We start from the raw sequence: 22,887 nt of genomic DNA, 5'->3' as shown, positions 1-22,887 counted from the left end.
TAGTGCAGCATTAAAGTAATGACTGTATGATGGATTGTAACACAAACCCCTCTGGAGCGTAGTTCAGAACACCATGGCATGTTCTACTACTCCAGCTGAAGCATCTTGCACGTGCAGCACTGCAGGCACTCATGTGCCATGTAATGTCATCTGGCTTAACTTCGGTGCAAATGCTATTTATAGCAGAAGTCATTATAGAGCCACTTATACAGCATCGATGAGGAGTTTAGAGCCCTGGGTTAAATCCAAGAGCTGTTTGATGTAAAGATACTAGACGTGCCCATGTCAGAAGTCTTGCAGGCTAGATGACGCCAGGCCAACACTGAAACTAACTTGATGTCATGAATATTTTGTTTATTCCTTATTCTACTTTTATTTCTCTATGCTTTGGTGTCACAGAACAGGTTTGGAACAGTTTTATGTCCTAGATTTATAAATCTGGTCTCTCAGAGAGAACGGGATACGGACTGCCAACAGTACCCAAACCAGCGGATTTAAACTTTGCCAAAATAAGTCTACACAGCACTGAACTAACAGTGTTTCTGTGTGATGAACTGTTCTTATGACATGATTGCTCACACTTTAGTGACTGCAGTGCCAACACACCCTGAGAAAGACTCTAAGGCCTAGGTTCAATCTGCTTGACAAATAGCATTAAAAGCTTTTAGAAGGCACACTTGAAATGGTGTTGGAGGCAGAAAGTCCAGGTTCATAAGTGGAGCACCATGGGCAAAAGTTCACTTGTTTCTTCCTAGTTTTGGACAGTGTTTCACAGTGAATACATGTTCTTGAAGATCAGGTCAAAGCAGGATTCCATTGGAGAATGAAATCACTTTATAAGACAGAAACCTCTTAGAAACACTATGCCTGGAAATTTCCTTGAAAATAACAACTTCAAGATGTGGCCATTCTGAATTGCTCAGATATTTTCAAAATAACATAATATAAATATTGTAGTTTATCACCTATAAGCCTCAATGTTAACAATTCTTAAGGCATTGCTCAGATATTTTCAAAATAACATAATACAAATATTGTAGTTCGTCACCTACAAGCCTCAATGTTAACAATTCTTAAGGTTTTCATGGAGCTAAACTTGATTTTGCATAAAATGAGTGGAGAATCAGGTCATGATTTAACAAAATCCTATTGCTGATATATGTGGAGAAAGTAAAACTTTAGAAATCCAAACTCTTATCAAAAGCACAAACCATGCTAGAACAGTCTTTTTCTTATATTCAGAGTTTGAACAAATTCAGCCCTTATTTCACCTTGCAAATTGAATCCTATGGGGTGTAGGTAATAGTGGTCTACTCATGCAAACTGTTAAATAATTTTTTTCTTTTCCAGGGGCTTGTTTCATTTTTCTTATATTCAGAGTTTGAACAAATTCTACCCTTATTTCACCTTACAAATTGAATCCTATGGGGCATAGGTAATAGTGGTCTACTCATGCAAACTGTTAAATAAAATTTTTCTTTTTCAGGGGCATGTTTCGCCAACAGCCAAGACTATTTATGGATAGAGATCTAATTGCCTTGCACTGCAGCAGAATGCAGGAAATCCTCAACTGACTCCATGGATCTGAGTAGCAAGATTAAAATGCACTTTAAGTGGATTCTGGTAGAAGCAAATCTTAAAATGTAACAGCTTCTGCAAACACCATTTAAATACATTTCAAAACTGGAAGTGAAGCAAGTATTAGTTTCCACAGGTGAAAGGATAACTTCTGCAACTGATAAATGTCTCAAGCAGATAATGAAGCCTGTTACAAAAGTATTCCTGTGAAATGTATCTATTTTTATTTGTGAAATTAATTTAATTTCAGCATAGCTCAGACTGCCAAAAAATTCCATGAGAATGAATACTTTGTGTTATCTTGAGCTGTATGTTTCTAAAACCCAGAACTATTCAGGGGAATAGATTTATTTTTTTTTTGTTCTCTAAGACAGTAATAAGATTCATACATAGTAAGATAAAGGTTATCTAAAATAAATATTTAAACTATACCATATTTTCTAGCATTTTTAGCTGATGCTGTATTATTTATCTGAATGTAAAGGCTTGATTCTTATATATCTAAATACCAAATAAAACATGTATAAGCATTCTGCTCAACAAGCGCCACAATCACAGTTTAAAAATAAAGTGATGTTTCTGCTGGACATCCCACCCTCAACACTAAATGTAAAATGAACAGTGTAACTCACAGGTGTTCCCATCATTGTGTAAGTTTTTCCTGAACCTGTTTGTCCATATGCAAAGAGGCAGATGTTATATCCTCTAAATGCACCTGACAACACAGAAGTTCCAAGGTCCTGGAACACCTGAAAAGACCAAAAAGAAACAAAACAGTCCATGAATAACATGCCTCCCTATAAACACTCTGCATTACTTGTGGATCTTGCCGCTTTAGTCACTCCATGGGAACAAGGATCTTCACAGTATCTGTCTTTCTAATTTATCAGACACAATGGTAAGTGCCCGACATTCAATAAACACTCTGCATTACTTGTGGATCTTGCCGCTTTAGTCACTCCATGGGAACAAGGATCTTCACAGTATCTGTCTTTCTAATTTATCAGACACAATGGTAAGTGCCCAACATTCACTTCTTGGATTTTCCTCCAGATGCTCGTATGCCAAGCGCAGTGCTGGCACTGCACAGTACTGTTTAATTGTGCTTTCCTGCCTATCTTTTATTTTATACTTAAGATTGTATAAATTCTTGGGGATATCCCCCATCACTTCTTGGATTTTCCTCCAGATGCTCGTACGCCAAGCCCAGTGCTGGCACTGCGCAGTAGTGTTTAATTGTGCTTTCCTGCCTATCTATTATTTTATACTTTAAGATTGTATAAATTCTTGGGGATATGCCCCACAACAAGGATCTTCACAGTATCTGTCTTTCTAATTTATCAGACACAATGGTAAGTGCCCAACATTCACTTCTTGGATTTTCCTCCAGATGCTCGTATGCCAAGCGCAGTGCTGGCACTGCACAGTACTGTTTAATTGTGCTTTCCTGCCTATCTTTTATTTTATACTTAAGATTGTATAAATTCTTGGGGATATCCCCCATCCCAAGTTTTTACAGCCCTCAGCATAAATCTGACAGAAAGGCATGGTCAAGGCTTTTAGACACAAGGACATTAATAGGAGCATTAGGCATGAAAACTAAAGTGAACAGCAAAGCACAGTCTAACCCAGAGCCTGCAAGCAGACCTCACCCAAGCAATACTTCTGTCTGACCCATCTGGTCAGCAAGTGATGCAACCAAAAGCTAAATACTTTGTTTTCTGTTCATGCCACACACAGAGTGATGTGCCACCTTCTGCTCATCATAACATAGAGCCAGGAACTGTTACCACCAAATCGGTGTCAGACTCCAAGGGCTTCCAAAGCTTGCCACTGGTGCCACAGTGGCTGCAGAAGTTGGACCATGACAACCAGACTACCCATACAGCAAGATCTGAACAGTCCTTCCTTCTGCTTTCCCTGTTCCTTTTTTGGAGACACAGCTGCCCCACATTGCGACCATGTTCTCAGCACATCAAAGCCTTGCCATAGACCAGCTGAAAGGACACCTGGTAAGGTTTGCTAGGAAGTGCATGGTGGATCAAAAGGTTCCAGCAGGCAGGCTGCCAACCCCTTAGCACAGCTTTGGCCTTTCAAAAGAAATGTTAAAAGTATTAATGGTTTTGCCATTCACATAGAGAACCAGCTAGTGTATTTAGATAGATGCATACAATCTCAGTGTTTCACCGCTGTGAAATCTCATCCACTGCCAGGTCATTGTAAATGTACCAAGCCTGACATAAATATCAATAGTAAAACATATTTACTATGTTTTATACTTACCTAAACTGCCCAGGAAAGAGATTAAAAACCCTCTCCTGAGACTTATATTTTCAGGTCATATTTCAACTCAAACCAAGACAAGCTGAAAAATCAATAACATTCCCATTCGGCAGAAACTGGCTACCCCTGCCCACATTTGTAAGGGTGTGTGGCATGTCTGAGCACCTGCTTCATTATGATTAGCAGATCAAGGGACTTTTCCATTCAAAGAGTAACAGAGAAAGTCACAAACAGAACACATGGATACAGATGTAATAGACAAGGGATAACAAAGACAGTGACAGACCCTCCAGTCACTACTGGACTGGCCATTAAGAAACTGAAGCATAGCTTTGGAAAGGACCAACCTGAAGTTCATAATCAACAAGATGAGGGAGAAAACAGGAACAGAAAGATTTGGGATATTTGAGAAGGGCCTGCAGGGATATGCAAAACTTATTAAGGAACTTTTAAGGTGAGGAGGTCAGGAAGGACTTCAGACACAAATGTTTCCCAATTCCACAACCAGAACTGATAGAACATTGTTCCTTATAAATAAAGCACATACTGGGAAGTATAAAGTAAGATCACAGGCAGCACTTTTTCCTTGAGACTTGCTTTCCTGTTTGTGGGAAAATGTAACTGCAGGGATTAGGCTGGGGTTGGGTTTTTGTGGACACTGCTTGTAGCAGTGTTTCAACACCTGTTTTTATATTGCTGCATCCATGGGAACCCCACTTAAAAATAATAATTAAATAAATGTGTGACACTGCGCATTTAGCCCTGTTGCTTTTATTTTACTTGATCAGTGGAATTCAGTGGGTCTGACGGCAGTGGGATTTCTTACACGAAGGAGGTCTGCAGAAACTGGCCCTGAGATGACGGGTTCCGAGTCTTCCTTTGCTCCTGATTTACTGTTTTTGTTTTAGCAACCTGACTGCATTTCACCACATGCAGACAGTATGCAACGTGTCCCTGCACTGTCCCGGCATCGTTCCTTCTTCTGAACTAACAGAACAGTCACTGTTTGTTTCAGTCATTCAGCAACAGTAGTATCAATCTTCTAACTGAAGAGGTAGCCACAGGTAACAGCCAGAGCTGAAGAGCACACTACATTTGACCATAAGCGTGCCACTGCTTACCAGCACAGTGATGAACAGAGCAAGCTACACGCTAAAGACAACGATGCTGATGTTTCCTCCTTTCAGTAATATTGATGCACTCCCTCAAGGCTTCCTAACAAAGAGGTCAGCCCCATATTTACACATCACTACAACAGACTAATTTGTTTTTCTTCAGTAAAGGTATTTGGGAAAGCATCTGAGCACTAACAGCAGCAATGAAAATCACTGTAACTGATTCTTGGCAGAAGTCATCAATCAGTGTAGGATTTAAGTCAAATTCCTGCAATTCTCTCACGGATACTTTAGCACCCACCACCTCTCCACTGTTTCCTGCCATCCCTTCATATACCTTCCCATCCACTCTTGGAGGTGGGATACAAGCTATACTGCTTTTGCTATACTGGAAGACGATATGACTGACCAGTCAACACGAGACACTGCCAACTGCTCCAGAAGCTGCCAAGAACCAGTGGAAATGCATACAAGCCTAGCACCAAATACCACAGACTGATTCTCAGCCCTCGCAGGCCACAAAGAAATTCTCTGTAATTTAAATCTGTTTCATTAACTGCATGTCATACAGCCTTTTAAAAGATGGAAGAATGGCACCCTTTTTCCACTTCTTTTGTTCTACTAAGCAGTCATTGTCTTCCTCCTGCCCACTCTGCCTGCCCTCTGCACCCCACCTTCCAGAATTCTCCTCTTTGCACTCTCGGCTTTTCTACTTTGCTGCTTACTATTCACTTAGATGTCAGAATCCCTCAAGACTGCAAAACAAAATGATCATAAGTCCTGAGCACCTAACCTGTCTGCCTTAGGCCTTCCTCTTAAGTCTGTGCTCCCACATGAATTCTCCAGTGAACACTGAACCTTCCCCAGTAAAGGCACCATTAGGATCTCTTCTTACCTGGTTGGCACACAAAACTTGTAGGAACCTAATATCAGAGACCCCTACCCCTCCTTCAAATCTGGTTCAACCTAGCCATTTTCTTCAAGAATTATTGGGTAACATGGGCCAAAACCAGACAGACACTGTAAAATTTTGTTTCTTGAGAAAATCAGGATGAGAGATTGCAGTTACTACCTATTCAGTGGAGACTAAGATTTCACCAGATAATTCTCCTGTAAGGTTCTGCCTGCTCTGGACATGCTCCAGCTCACAAAGTGAGAACTTTCACCCAGATTCCCAACGGGACTGTCACAGGCCAGGACATCTCTAAGACAGGACACTTAAACTCAGAACAGAAGAAAGAGAAAATTCCTCCTGTGTGAGTGGCTCAATGATTTTCAGTGGCTGGGGACGCAAACATAAGGAGTAGAAAAGAATCTGATCTAAATTCAGGATCAAGAGATCCAGATCTTCTACTTTCCTAGAGAAGTATCTTGACTCTATGATAGTTTCCTCATTAAGAGCTGTCCTTCCTTCCGAAGTTTCGTAATGGATCTTTGAGAGTGATTAATTGATCTAAGTATAATAAAACAAAATCACAAAGTGGCAAGCCTTCAGGAGGGCAATGCTGGCAATGCCATCTGGACACGGAAGCTGGAATTTCAGAAGAAATGCATTTTACCTCTAGCTCTGTTGTTGAAACTTTTGTATGACACTGTGCAACTTATTTAACATTTTAATGGTTCGAATTTCCTATGGATAAAGTAGGAATAATGCTATACATTAGTAGAAAATTGTGATATGTTCTCACTAGTGTTCCTAGCAGTCCTTGTGATCTTGGCTTAAATTGCTCTCTATGTTCTAATTATGCAAATTATTGTGCTTGCTCTCTCTCCACATTGGACCCTCTGAAAGAAGAACACCTAACTCCAAAGTCTCAGTAAATCAAAGCTTTGTTACATTTACTATTAAATACACATGGCTACTCATACGCTTCAATTCAAATGTTTTGAATCAGTCCTTTTTGAATTAGGCCTTGAGAGAAGACATATTATAACAAACAAAACTGGATAACTCTGAAAACAATGCCATAACCCTATAATGATAATGAATGAGAATTTAAAAAATCATTTGAAAACAATGCCATAACCCTATAATGATAATGAATGAGAATTTAAAAAATCATTTGAAAACAATGCCATAACCCTATAATGATAATGAATGAGAATTTAAAAAATCATTTGAAAACAATGCCATAACCCTATAATGATAATGAATGAGAATTTAAAAAATCATTTACTGAAATCCTATTAAAAGCTGATTTGCCCTGGTTTGTGTTTATTCTTTTTGGTAAATTACCCTCTCTTGTTTTGTGAAGATAAATTACAATTCATTTAATTGAATATAGTCTCACTTGGGAACCCCCAGGAAACTGGGGACACCCCCACACACATTTTTCGGACCCTCCCGAGGCGCATGCTTTTGTGGGGGGGGGGGGGGGGGGGCGGGGAAGGATTATTCTGGGATTCTTCCAAGTCTCACTTTTGAAATGAAACTTCGGGAAGATGAGGTTTTTCAAAGAACATGAGCTCTGATAATGAATGAGAATTTAAAAAATCATTTACTGAAATCCTATTAAAAGCTGATTTGCCCTGGTTTGTGTTTATTCTTTTTGGTAAATTACCCTCTCTTGTTTTGTGAAGATAAATTACAATTCATTTAATTGAATATAGTCTCAATTTAGTCAGAAAAGCCTCTTTGTTTTAGTATACAGCAGAAAAAAAATGGAGAAGTGAAGCACAGCAATGAATTTACCGCTTGTTTAAAAATAAAGGAGAGTAATTGAAATTAAAGCTTTTTCTGTGCTAGTATCAGAGGCATTAGGCCAAATACCCAGCAGCATCAACAGCCCCAAATCATACAAAAAGTAGTAGGATTAATCATTCTGGACATAAGTAGTAACATATTTCATGATATTGCATCATGGTTTTTGCTGATCATGAGGGGGAAAAAAAAAAAAAAAGGATTATTCTGGGATTCTTCCAAGTCTAACTTTTGAAATGAAACTTCAGGAAGATGAGTTTTTTCAAAGAACATGAGCTGGATATGGCTTCCTGCAGAGAACATGCCATTTGGCCAGGATGACTATGTCGTCCCTGCACGGCTGCTCTACGTGGTTGGCACTGCTCAGTTTGTTCCATGCAAGAATGCTTCTTTCAACAAAGCCTTAACTGGCTTTGCTATGCCTTGTTCCTGCACTTGCCCAGCTGTATCTGGTCCATACCCCATGGTGATCTGTGAAACATTCTACGATTTATTACCTGTCAACTGTCCCAATAGTGGAAAAAACACGCATTTCTGAAGAAGTTATGAGAGGGCAGTAAGACAACTGTTATCATACACGGTACTTTGCTGGCAAGCTCACTACAAAGTGGCCAGGTTCCAGCTCAAAATCGACAAATAATTAATCATACAAGTTAGTCCTCATTACAGGACTCTCAGTACAGATGAGAGAAAGGGAAAGTTTTGGTTTAAAATGTAGTTAAAATGCCCTAATCACGCAGCTCAGGCACACCAAAACGCTGTCCAAGTTGCTGCAATATGAACATATTTGGGGTTGAAACTGTTCTATATTAGATAAGAATAATCTACTTCAAGTATAATAACAGACCTCTTAAATATTTAAAAAACAATTGCAGTGTTCCATTAGAAGATAGAAGAAATAGTTCAGAAAGTCTAAATATTTGCAGAATAGGTAAATTAAGCTGCTCACTGTGAAATCTTATAAGGAGCTGTACAGTTTTCTACATACATTCATACATTCTAACAAATATACATACATTCTAACTGTATGTTAGAAGCATATAGGAAGATTGCAACAGGAATCCTGCCCATAAGAAACCATAGCAGAACATAACAAAAAGAAGACTTAAGTATGTATTAAGGTACAAAGCTTACCAACTCTTAGGCAGCAACCTAAGTTTTATGACTCAGTCCTAACTCAGACAAAGAATCACAGAACTTAATTTCTGAGAATTACAGTATTAGTAATTTACTCCTTGACCATACTAGACAACCAGACAATTTTAACTAATTGCGTTTTTTAAAAACAATTTAAGGAATAGGGAGGCTACTTCTATCATTCAGTTTAAAATATAATTATATTCCATTTGGTCTTACCTGTTTTCTTGATCACTTATTGAAGCCATTTGTGCAATTGCCATACCCTTTAAGCACATACAAACTTTTTCAATCCTCTTTGGTTGTAAGACCAGACTGAAATATAAATTGCACCTGGGCACATCAGATATGCAATTGCCACTCAGTTGAAGTTCAAAGCCTTGGGCAGTACCAGTGCCAGCTGCAACAGTTAATGCAGGAAACAGCAGACCCTGGCCCAGCAGCGCAGAAAAACTTTGTGATCAGCAGACCCTGGCCCAGCAGCGCAGAAAAACCTTGTGATCAATGGCTTGAACTGTTACATCAGCTTTCTGAAGCAGAAAAATGATTTCCTAAATGCATGACCAGTGCACTGGAGTACTGGTGACTTGCTCAACATCTTATTCCTCTGTCTTTCCCCCTCCCTCAATCAGTATAATTTCTCTTCAGGTAAGTGGTTTCCACAAACCTCTGGTGCAAAATCTTGTAGTCTTACAAAATTCCACGTCACCCAAGGAAAACTACTGATCTACTAAAGAATAATGGACTCAAATCAAATGCTCCATAAGCCTGGGGTTGGTATAAACAGCCCTAATACCTTTAGGTGTCTATTACATGATAGACTATTTAATCGCAAAAAATTAAATTCCTTGCCTCCCTCTTCAAACACATTAATTTTTCAAATTACAAAAGTTTTAAAATAATTTTAGGATTCTACTCTCATTCAAAATTGTTTGAAAGACAAAAAAGTTACTCTTAAAAGCTTTTTTGCATCTCAAGTCCAGCACCTTAAGTCTAGAATTACAAGGTCACATATACTACTGGCAACCATGCCCAAGTGAATGCTTCTGTGTGGGATGAGTGTGCCCACTTCCCATCAATTTATGCTGTTTTCCCTTTTCTCCTCTTATTTGCACAAGAGCTCTTCTAATTGGTCACTACGACTTACCCGTGAGCATCAACAGGATATTTTTAGTCAATTGTAATACACATCATTTAGACCTGGATTGTAGAACTTTGAAGATACAAACAGAAAATACCAGCTGAAGTCTCACTACAGTGTATGTTTTCCAAATATTTATGTGTATGACATGTTCTGAGGCCATCTAAATCCCAGAAGTTCGGTTTCATCTAGCCAAATAAATATACCAAAGAAAAAAGAATTTTTATATGGCGTGTGAGCAAAACTTTTACAATGAGGACAAATTCAGGTTCTAATTGCTATTATGTAGGGAAACTGAAAAAGAAAAAAAAGCAGTCATGTACTGCAGTCTAATTATCAATATTACTAATATTGAGTTATTCCTCTTTAAAATCAAAAGCTAGAAAGATTGACTATATATTTTCTTTGCAATCCAAATGTACTAGAAGTCAAATGCATGTGCCACTCTGCAAACAATCTCTGAAAATCTACTGGAAATTAAAATCATGAAGTGCAAGTTGCAGTCAGCTTGGAACACAAAGTAAAACCACACCAAAAACTTGCAGTTAGTACAAAGTCACCCTCGATAAGAAAGTCTAGATTTATTACCTATATAAAAAGAAAATAACAATTAATAAACCAGAACAAACTGAGACACCTTTTGGGGTTGTTTTTTCAAGAATATCGGAGAATTTTAACCTTTCCACAGACCGTTTTTAAAATGATGTATGAAGAATATTCATTGGAAATTGACCTTGCATTACTAAAAGATATAAAAAATGAAGGAGTCCAGGAGATTTCAATGAAAGCATGCCAGCTATCTAAAAAACCAGCGATAACTAAGTCAGAGAAGACATTTTATCTCCCTGTTGAATGAACCTGCATAAAAAGTTTCACAACGTTAAAATAGTAAAACTCTCCTTTTTTAGAATTTGAGAGTATGCTTAGCAAATAGATTTGTGGGTAATAAGCAAAACAACCATTTTTACTACTGGGAGATTTATAATAGAGAAGCAATATTCTATTCTGATCCTTTTCCATTTGGACAGCAGAATCAGAAATCTCAGCTCTCTCTTTTGTTGGCTTGAAAGTCAAAATTTATGGAAGCTTTTCTAAATCTTTCTTAAATAATGAGTTTTCAAGACACTGAAAAATACCCTATTTATTAGCGTGAGATTATATCACATTTTATCACAGTAGACCTGCATGCCTGAGTATAAATACAAATAGCAGACAGATGACTATATTTTTTTTTGGAATGAAAACAAATATTTTTTTGTGCTAGTGCCAAGAAGAAATAAATTTGGCATGGAGTAAATCCAGTCAGATACCATAACTGATAGACATTTATTATTAACAGTGATGGTTTGGGCCATTTTTATTTTACACTGAAATCTTTGCTTGGATATTAAAACTGTGAAGCTTTTTTTTTTTTTTTAATTCTTTTCAAGCTTTTTTTTCCTTGTATGCCTTGGCCTCTTAGTTACTATCAATCCAATGGCCTGTGGATAACCCCTGTAATCTATAACCTTTCTATGTGTCACACACAGACAGAAGCGTGTTGGTTTTGTTTTGATCTAACAAAAAGTTCAAGATAATTAAACTTTTGTTTTATGGACGTGATTCAAACTAATGCTACAAGAGGCTCAGGTATCTTTATAGATACTGATATTTATCAGTATCTTTGACTTTTCATTGAATTACTATGCATTGAATGGATATGCAACTAGGACAACTGATGAAAGCAAATATATATTTTATATTGTAACTCCAATGGACTCCATTTTGTGATAGCGTCCTTCATAGTAATAAATGCTTCCATTTCAAAAACAACAGAGGCATTCTATCAGAAATGAAGTTTTGGAAATACGAATTTCAAGAGTATAAAACTTCATTTCCTTAATCCAGTCAGAACCTGAATTGCAGAAGGAAACAAAAAGCAGTTGTTTTAAACTACAGTAAATTGTCTCTTGTGCTTTAAGGGTTTAATAATTTTGGAAACTGAAAGTTTTCCCAAGTCACTTAAAGCCAAGCCTCAAAGTAACATGGAAAAAGTCATAATCCAGTAAACCTCCAAGGACAGTGTGTAATGTCAAGTTTGCAAATTTAAGGGAACAATGTTGACAAATAAGGGGATTTGGGCTTTTTTTTTAAAACCCTGAGTAATTCCTGGTAAACAATACTTGCATTTTGCTTAGACTGTAATGAGCAGGCTAGGACCAACTCTGACTGGATCAGAGATGAAGGGAGAAGAAAGTGGAAAGAGTAGAAAAGATCTACAACTTTTAGGAGTAACAAGCTAATAGAATAGTTTATCAAGTCTTATTTCTGCAGTAACGTTTCTCATTTGCAATTGTCTGAAATGGTCAATATTTCACATCATCATTAGGAAACTAAACTAAACTTGGAAACTTCAGAAATTTCAAGGGAGCTTATTTGGGTCAAGACAAAAAAGAACCAAACCAGACTGGAATAAAAACAATTTTTAAAATAAAATAAAAAAAAAATAAAAATAATAAAAGCCATTTTTAAGATAGTCTTTGAATAAATGAAATTGCTACTTGTTACAGGCATAGTCCACAAATATCAGTATCAACAAACAGCTCCCTAAAGCAAACCGCTTGTAATGTAAAACATTAGGCTAAAGTTAGAATACTAAGATAAATTCCCACAGGTTTATAACTGGGACCAAAACCAGAATAAAATTATCTTCTTGTACTGCACAAATAAAAAAAAAAGCCTTTAAAATACCACTGATTTAATGAAAGAGGAAAAGACTGAACTAAAGACATATGGCCAACAGCTGCTTTTCACCACAGAACCAACAAATGACTTGTTAAATGGAAATTGAGCCGTTGAGTTTTTTCAGCATTTTTAATTTGCCATGCAAACAAGAAAACAGAAAAATGCCTCATCAGAAGATAGAAAGCTTCAGAGCATCAAAAAAATTGCAGCATATTCAGGTACAAAACCAACTTACTGAAAAAAGTGCTGTTATTTACTTTACAAACAAAATTACTCTCCACTGATGGGTGAGGACAGTGTAAACAACTCCATAAAACAAAAGGCTCAGTCCTGCAGTACCTATTTGCCACCACCTCCACTATGAACTACAGATTTGCAGTATCTCTTATTTTGTGTGTTTTCCTTAAGGAATCTTGACCTCCTCAAGCTGTTACTGTTTGTGTTATGACCAAATTCTGTTTAAACTGCTGCTATATCCCAGATATAGCATCCAAGACTTAAAGTGAAAAAATGTGTCATGAAATGAAATTATACAGGACTAAATGCTTCCTGCCAAAATAATGAAAGCCTTGGTTCCAAAACCTTCACAAATCCCCAAAGATTAATTTAAATAAAAAAGGCTTCTGCAAGGAAGACGCAAGAGGATGCAAGGAAGGACTATCTGAAAACAAACCTAGGGTTTTGTTCCAATAACGCAAGGCTTTTTCCACATGTGTTTTTGCTTAAAGAATATTAAAGAGATGTCAGCTGAAGGGCTTTCTGTACACGGCCAGAGAAAGCACAAGCAAAGGGAAGTGCATTATGCTGATCAGCTGCACAGAACCCCTTCCTGTAACATTAGGATTACTTCAGCAACATTGCTTTTTGATTTGAATGGGATAAAGGGGGAGGAAAAAAAAAAAAAAGGTATTGGTTGGTTAGTTTGGGAACATTTCTTCTCTCTTGTTAAGAGGCTGCAGCTTCACAGCGAGGATTACTTCTTTCCCTTCTCTCTATCCAGCCTTTTCAGTTTCTTTTCCCTGTGGAACCGGAAGCAGGCAGTGAAAGGGACGGCTTCTCTCCAGCTCAAGAAGCTTGGCCCGTGGCAGAGGCATTCGCACCACAACTTGAGAGACAGTTCAATTCTTGGCTCTGCCAACAGACTTCCTGCGTGTCCTTAAATCCCTTTGTGCTTTAATTCTCCCTGGGAGAGACAACAATGGCTTCTTTGTTCTCTTATCAGCTGTAATTTTTTTCCAGTGGAGAAACTGTCTTCTCTGTCTGATAATGTACATACACATGCTATATTTAACAGCATGAAAGTTCAATCTTGATTAAAGTATTTAGGTAGAATTGTAAAATACTAGAAAAAGTCACAGACAGCATACGATAAATACAAAGTGTTCCCCTGGGGAATGGAAGGGAGAATACAAGAAACACTGACTAGGCTGAGTGGTAGCTTTATATTCCTGACATTTTGTCATACGATCATGGAAACATGCTTTATCTGCTCATCAAAAACCTCGTTTTGAAAAAGAAAAAACCTCTGTGCCTATCACATCAATCAAATTTATAAATGGTCTAAGAGAAATCTTGAACTTTCAAAAGCGATAAAATCACCAAAAGCATAACTCTACCCCCAGCCGTTTTTTTTCTTTTCTTTTTATTAAATTGCTGCTATTCTACTTTAAACACCAAGCTAAAAGACAAGATACCCATTGCAAAAATACCACCTGGCATTTTCATCTACCTGTACAAAACCACATTCTTCTCAGATCCCTCTTTTCCTGCCTGACAGTGACTCCTATTGTGTTATCACTGGATTATAGAAAAGCAATTTGAATGCAACAGCCATACAACCCAGACCCCACAGCGTTTGACACTATATTAATATCTGACTTAGCTCAGGCCAGCTGTACTTGTCATAATAAAACTTTCTAAAAAAAAACCAACAAAACAACCCTGACATAATTTTTGGCTTTATTAATTAATACTTTGAGATTTACACATCACATTTTGTGTTTTATGTAAGTTTTATTCTGGCATTTCATCTGCCCAATGAATCAACATAAACCAATCCTATCTATTAAGACTGAATGAAAACTCTTTCGTTTAGTGAATTGTGAAGTGTGTATTAGGCTTGGTAATTCTCTCCAGGAGAACAGCAAATATTTGTTAGGGAGACAAAGTGAAAACATCCTCCATTTTTCCTCAAAAGCCAACGGTTACCAACTGTCGCTATTTAAGAGGAACTGCAGGAAAAGGACTGTTTGTCTTCGGGAGCTATTTCTTTTTCTGATCGAAATCTGTGGATGACCTGGCACAAGTCCAACTTCAGACTTGAATCCTCTTTCTGCACAGATATTCTGTAAAACAGAATTATCACAGGTGCTCTATTCTTCCAAGACCCCTGGCCAATCTATGCAAAGCAGTCCTTACAGATACAGTTACTTGGACATATACAACTTCTCATGTGTGTTAAAGGAAAATTCTGAGCCGTTGTGTTATCCTGGATCTCCTACCTAGCTTCAGGAATACATCCTGCTTACTTCCCAGCTAAAGAACACTGTCTAGTTTTGAGCAATTTTTCCCTTGGTATAAGAACTTCTGCCATGGTACAACTGGACTAAAAGACTAGGAGGGGACAACAAGGGAAAGGGTGAGTCAAACTGGTCATGTTAAGAATAAATTACATATTAAAAAATTTGATACACTCAAAAAACACCAAGGATTTTTGATTAAGAGTGAATTACTCATTTGCAGAAGGCAATGAAAGACTGCTCTGTAGCATCATTGTATTATCTAGTTCTTTAAAAGTAGACTAAAGCTGGCTCCACACAACCTGCAACACTGAGTCTACAGACCACTTAATGAGCAGATGAGCAACGACGTGTTTCTGTTTCTCTGTTCCAGGGACCTGTGACTGCAGGTTTGAGCGCTCCTCTATCCATAGGGGTGCTTGTTTGCTGGGTTGGATGTCAGAGGAACAGACTTCATTCCCGTGCCGTGCATCATCACCAGCAGAACAGTAACAGACTGACTTAATGAGTGCTGGCAATACACACTGAAGGAAGATTTTTCCTGAGCGAATAATGGGTCAGACCATGCAAGAATGGATCCACAAGGGGAACCAAAAAATTCAACTTTTCTAAAGATCTAGCTAAGGCTAATATCACAGTTGGAAGAAGCAGCGCAATGTTCTCTACAGTCATAATGTCTGGCTCCACCAGGACCAGAACATCTTTTAGACATCCCACTCCCCTAGCCCAGATACTATTTCATGCCAAAAAAATCATGTAATTTGTCACTTTAAATGTTGTGATATCATCATTATCTGTGCCTGAATGTCCACCAAAAGTACAAAATAAAACCTCACAAAAAACCAGCTAAAAAAGAAAAAGGCAAGGCAGTTTTACTGCTATCCTCTTAAAATCAGTAAAATAACTAGTGTGAGAGCAGTTAGTTGCTTTCTTTTACACTGAATTATATCTGTCTCGCAATGAAAAGAGCAAGGAATAAATAATGGATTATAATGAAGTTATAAATATCCTGCATTTTCTCCCACCACTGCTAGCTCTTGGCTAGGATCCCAGGTCATTAGCGGATGTCTGTGATTCCATGTGAAAGGAAAGTAAAGAACAACAACATAAAATTAGTAAGTTTTATTGTTTTAGGCAGCAGGGACAAATATCAATTCTCAGCTGTGCCTCTGAAAATAACTGCCCATTAATTTTGTGAAAAGACAGAGGATGGAGATGGAAAAAAGATTGTTCCTTGATTTTATTATAAGGGGGTGGGAGAAAAAAGTAGTGATCCAAATTTTTCAGTAATTCAGTAAGGGCTAACAATTATCTGTAATACTCAGACAACAGCGCAATAACATTATAAAGATTAGATTTCTGCTCTTTTCACTTCAGCTGGAAATGGATATTCTCTTTTCAGGTATCAGCTAATTCAAGTTGGTATTTTTGCGATTAGATCATCAGCTCTTAAAATCACTACACTGGAAAACAATTCTTAAGTCTATAAAATGTACTTTCCTAGCAAGAAGCTCATTTCTCTACCTTCATACAAAAGACATCATTGCCGAAATAAAGTAAAAATGAAGCAAAAGAGATGACAAAACACTGAAATTACAGATTTATAATCAGCAATTCTTTTAAAATACCAGGAGAAATTCTACAAGGCAGATTCCATTTGTAAAACTATCAGCAACAACTGAATTTCAACAGTACCCAAACATGATAAACTTCACTTCATACTGCTGAAAGTAAATTTCCTGTATTTGGCATTGTTTCATGTGTGAACCTTGCAAGTGCTCATGGAGTTCACCGGTGCTTAGTCTCAACTGCACCTCAAAATTCAGTTTATGACAATTACCACAGCTGTTGGAAACACATACCATAACTGTTTCATAAACTTGAGTTTCATCTACATAAATACTATAAGCTAACAAAAAGCCAAATCTTCTTGAAAAACTGGAACCCCAGAAGTACTGATTTTAAGAGTTCCACTGACAACTGACACATAAAAAATTAATTCCAATATTCCCTTTAGGCTTTAAAAGACTTTGAAGACACAAGAATGCAGCAATGAAAGTTACTTGAACAGAGCTTCATTTTTAAACTGAATTTTCACTGTCCAAGCTCAGAATATTAAAAATTAAAGAAAAAGCAGCTACTATAAAATTTTCCATTTTATACTCAATTGTATTATTAGCAGAACATGTAAAAAGGGATTCAGATTTATTGCAATAATTTGTTTCCCTTTAAGTGTGCAAGTAAATGCAGTCTTACCTGCCAAGGTTGGGATTAAAGAATCTCTATTTTGCCTGCAGCAATGAGCAGCAGTTAAGTAAAGAAAGGAGTGGTTTACCATGTTCTCTTATTCTGGGACACCGGTTGTCTCACCAAATTCAGCCGGTGAAGAACAAGTGCTTTGACTCAAGTGGTTACAGATGTATTAAAGGAAGAACCAACTTTTAATCTGATTGTACTATACAATATAGACATATCTTTTGTTCATAATTTGGGATATTAAGCAAGCTGTAGCAGTATTTTTTGTTAATAAAATAACTCAGGTCATCTATAAACAACTGCTCTTATGTTGCTATACGAACCAGAAGTGTTGCCACTTTAAGACAGGAGTCTTTATATTTTAAAGAAATTATAGCTTCATAATTGGAGGGATGAGAACTTTTAAAGGACACTTATTAGTAATACACAGCAGTCACTTCTAATTCTGCCTTTCACAGGAAGGAAAAAAAAAAAAGTAGATTAACATATTCCTGCTAGTTTCAAGCAATAGACTGAGGACTAAATCTCTTTTAATCTTTAGGGGTTGCTTTATTTTTTCCCCACTGTTTCTTGTTTCCTTAAAATAAAGACACAAAATTACATGATTTCAGATAGGAAAGTTTGGCCAGCTTTTTGAATATGTACAGGGCTTATTGCCGAAAGAACAGGCTGAGAAATAGTTACCTCCAACATCCCTACTTCCATACCCACAGATTTCATCCCACACTGAAGGGCCAACTATCTTCACTAAGCATGGTTCAGAAGGGAGGGATCTGCTGTCACTATTCTCGCAGACAGAGACACCTACAATAGTGGTGTTTCTACTGAGTAAAGCCCTTTCCAGCAATGGGGCTATTTTTACGCCTGTGTTTTGAAATACATCCACTCAACTGCTCACTGGCAAAGCACTGGCACAGGCTGCCCAGGGAGGTGGTGGAGTCTCCTTCTCTGGAGACATTCAAAACCCACCTGGACAAGTTCCTGTGCAACCTGCTCTAGGAGGACCTGCTTTGGCAGGGGGGTTGGACTAGATGATCTCCGGAGGTCCCTTCCAACCCCATATCATTCTGTGATTCTGTACTAAGTGTGCAACTGACTTACATGAAAAGGATGTGAAGGGAAGAAAAAAAAATAATAAAAAAACCAATAAAATCGATACACTTGTGATTCTGTACTAAGTGTGCAACTGACTTACACAAAAAGGATGTGAAGGGAAGAAAAAAAAAAAAAAAAAAAAAAAAAATCTATACACTTGTATGAATTCAGACATCACTTCAATGTTTACAGAGAAGAGCAAGAACCAGAAGTGAAATTTCCAAGCGAATTTCTTGACTTTGCTTCAGCTTTTCAAAGACTCTCGCAGCACTTAAATTCCATGGTGTTTTTTTTTTTTTTTTAATTGCATAAAGAGAAGGCTGACTATAGTATGTCTTAACTCACAAAAAAAAAAAAAAGTGTGGTTTGGAGCTGTGCAAAATCTTCAGGAAAAAAATTCTTTTCTAAATTTATATGGTTTTAGCAGTTTCCGGCAGAATCCACACAACAGGAGGTAATTTAAGGTCACTTATGAGTTCAGAGAGAGAGCTCTTGGCATCTTATTCCCAACAATATATTAACAACAAAGTTTGCCAGGACTAGTGGTTGAATAAATTGTTAATTCCACTCTTTTGCCAGGTCAGTGGCCTCTGTTCATTTCCAGCTTACAAGTACTGTGGACAGCATATGAGCAGCCAAAGGTGCAATGAGCAGTCACAGCTCACCTAATTAGAAATGTTACATTAAAAACGCTGCAGGGACTATCAGTTTCTTCTATTTTTGCTTCCCTAGTGACAGAAGTCACTTAGGCTGGACAAAGCTACTTCTTTATACTGCCCCTCTCTTCCCCACTCACTTCATACCACATCAACCTCAAAACCAGGCAATGCATACTGCAAAGATACCTCCATGCTTCATACTACACTTTGCTAAAGTAGACAAAAAGCAAGCTGGTTTGTAGCACCTGTAAAACATCTAAAAAGTAGCTATAAAATATCTAAGAAATAACCATCCCAATGCTTCCAGAAAACAAAAGATAACACCATAAATTTACAAAAAGAAAAACGTGCAGATATGCTAAAGATTAGAGAACAAACAGGCATCGGAATCAGGGAATTCCTATGTCCCAATTAGGGTCACATAGTTCTGCCCAGTAATAAATCAAATCTGGTATTACCAAGACGAACAAAGACCCTTTGGCAGACTGTCAAAAAAACTTCTCCATAATATTATGACAAGACATTTCCTGTGAAGACAATACTGGAGTTTCCCTCTCAGACATGATGCAAAAATATTCAGAGGAACACATTTGATTGTCTACTTGCAAAGGCTGACCTACAGATACAGGAAAAGGATTTATATAGAATCTAGCTGTAAGAGGGGCTCCAGATTCTTTCCCAACTGTATCAGTCCCAGAACAGTATTACAATGTGTATGCTGCTAGACATCTTGTGGATACCATATTTAAAAAAAATTAAAACAAAGGTACTAAACTGCATGCAACAAATTTCAGCCCCCATAATTAACTCTCCACCCCTAATCCCTCTGTTGGGAACAGAGCTACTCAGCCAGCTCCAATCACAGCTTTAGCTCCACTCCTGGTTACACGCACTGCAGGCTATCTTCTGCCCCACAAGGATGCAGTTAGGTATAACACCAACATAAAATGTCATTTTTATTTTTTTTGTCCCACAAAGTTGGGAAGATGGAGCCAGAGGCACATGCGTGAAACATCCTTCTCCAAGTGATAACCTCAATATTGCTTCCTGAAGAGTCAAAGGCTGACCTACAGATACAGGAAAAGGATTTATATAGAATCTAGCTGTAAGAGGGGCTCCAGATACTTTCCCAACTGTATCAGCCCCAGAACAGTATTACAATGTGTATGCTGCTAGACATCTTGTGGATACCATATTTAAAAAAAATTAAAACAAAGGTACTAAACTGCATGCAACAAATTTCAGCCCCCATAATTAACTCTCCACCCCTAATCCCTCTGTTGGGAACAGAGCTACTCAGCCAGCTCCAATCACAGCTTTAGCTCCACTCCTGGTTACACGGACTGCAGGCTATCTTCTGCCCCACAAGGATGCAGTTAGGTATAACACCAACATAAAATGTCATTTTTATTTTTTTTGTCCCACAAAGTTGGGAAGATGGAGCCAGAGGCACATGCGTGAAACATCCTTCTCCAAGTGATAACCTCAGCTACCAGCACTCCTGACAGGACCACACAATTACAGCTCTAACACTAGTGATTTAAATGTGCCCGGCCCACGCAGCACAGACCAACCTGTGTTCCTGAACTGCGCCCAGAAACTTAGAAGTACCAGCTATCCCAGGCCAAACAGTATCAGGAACGAGCCCAACGATTTAGCAGTTTGATGGCCAAGCTGGGGTGCTCTGGGAATATCCTCTGACATTAAACAGGGCCACTTTATTTATTTGTACAGATACAGCCTTGGTTTGCTATGAGGAAAAAAGCATCAACTCCATGTTAATAAAATGAGGAGCAAAATACGACCTTCTAATCTCTTTTGCTCTCTCTTTCAACTCAACATGCTAATGACATTCAGTTGTAGAAAACCACTTACATTCACAATAAATGGAATAGAAAAAGATAACATTCCATATGCTGTAATAAGCAATAAATTTATGCAAATGACATGCAGTAGGATATGAGACAATAGAAGGATTGTGCTGTACCAAGCAGTCAAACACTCAGAAATGATGTAAAGGAGGACAACATGAACAGCTGGGAGAAACTTCTACAGTCCTCTGAAATCTTTGTGTTTTCAGACAAAACGTATCTTTAGGGTGTAGACAGTTCCTTTGAGTTTCTGCTGAATTCGAGTTTAAGTTAAAAATATCAAAAGCTACTTAAGCTCAGACATTAAATAGCTTATTCTCCATATGCAGGAAGCAAGAAGGTTGCTAATTTTCTGAAAGCGAGCTGAATATGCAGTGTCAATTTCATGGTTTAGAGTTATAAGACACATTAAACATAGCTAACATTGTTATATCTTTTAGTTATCAAAAAATTAGAAAGGAACAAGCAACAGCCTCAGATTCAAACGGTCCATTCTAAAACTTATTAATCAACTATTTCATGTGACAGTGACATAGTCTGGTAAGACATACTTCAAAATACATTTGACAGTCCAAGATACAGAATCTCCCTGCTTCAGCTGAGAATGTCCTGACATTATAACATCAGTTATAAAGAGTGAGAACATATCCATAATAGCACGTATACCCGAGGGTAAGGAACCCTAAACTGACACTCAGAATTTTGAATCTGATGTTCTGAGACTACTGAAAATGTTTCTAGACTGAATTAATTTTATTTACCTTCACTCTTTCTTATGCAATTTAGGAGCACTGCCAACAGAATCTACTTTAGCAGAAAAGCCACAACTGAACAGAGATGTTAATTTTGCTTTTCACATATGAATTCTCAGGGGCAGACTTTTTGTTGATTGAAAACAAAACAGTATTGGGAGTCAGGTGCTCAGATCCAGCCAAAAAGATGATTCATTCAGTTTGTGTTCAAGGCCACACACACATCTCTCTGAGGCACATTATCTTAGTTAACAGAAAAACGTAAAAGTTAGCTACTAGTGAAGATAAATAAATAAAGCAAGCACAAAACAAAAAGGGAAGGGTTGTTTTTTCCTATAATATAAAGGAAAAATTGCTGTTCATACCAAAAACTTCAATAATCAGTGATACAGTGAAATTATTGAAGTTTTTTAGCTTTAGCTACTTATGCATGCAAGTCCAATCTCACGGCTGCAACATGTCAGAAACATGGCACATTTTCAGAAATAAACAAAATGGCCGTGTTGAACCCAATCACAGCTGCTGCAATAAATGTATCTCACTATTCAATGCTAGCACAGTCCTGCCCAACAAAATCTTTCATAAGCCAGCTGCCTGCTAAAACCAAATAAAACCCCAAACCCATAAAATAAAACCCCCAAACTGGGCCCAGTCTCCTACTAAAAGTCTATCAGCATCCTTCCATCCAGTGACTACAGAACTCGCGGACCAATATGATCTTGCAGACTTTACTGAATAATTAGTCTGAGCTTCAGCTATTTCTGAAAAAAACCCTGAAGTTTTACACACAACATTGCTAAGATTGGAGAAAAATCACTCTGGTTGAAAACTAATCTTGGATCAAGCTACTACCTTGGAAGAACCATGAATATGAACTTCCATTCTGTGTCCAGCCATGCTGGGAAGCTGGTTGCAAAGAAAGAGTAAGGAATGGTCCTCATATTAGATTAAAAGAAGAAATAATTAAAAAAAAAATCCCTACTTTATGACTGTGGTGTGATTACAGAGAGGAATTTAAACTGTGAATGTTCATCTGCAAGTAAGAAAGAAAAATCA

At 37.7% G+C, this 22,887-nt stretch overlaps 1 protein-coding gene across 1 annotated transcript in view; it reads right to left on the bottom strand.

The window, feature by feature from the left end:
• STARD9 (StAR related lipid transfer domain containing 9) overlaps positions 1-22,887 on the bottom strand; it is a 109,336-nt gene that overhangs the window by 60,318 nt on the left and 26,131 nt on the right. Inside the window, exon 4 of the mRNA XM_014950158.1 lies at positions 2,211-2,327. Coding sequence (XP_014805644.1) covers positions 2,211-2,327 — 117 coding nt within the window. The remainder of the gene's footprint in view (positions 1-2,210; positions 2,328-22,887) is intronic.

Source organism: Calidris pugnax, unplaced genomic scaffold, assembly GCF_001431845.1.
Source record: "Calidris pugnax isolate Ruff unplaced genomic scaffold, ASM143184v1 scaffold68, whole genome shotgun sequence".
In the NCBI taxonomy this organism is placed as follows: domain Eukaryota; kingdom Metazoa; phylum Chordata; class Aves; order Charadriiformes; family Scolopacidae; genus Calidris; species Calidris pugnax.
This window is presented reverse-complemented; position numbering and strand designations above follow the sequence as displayed.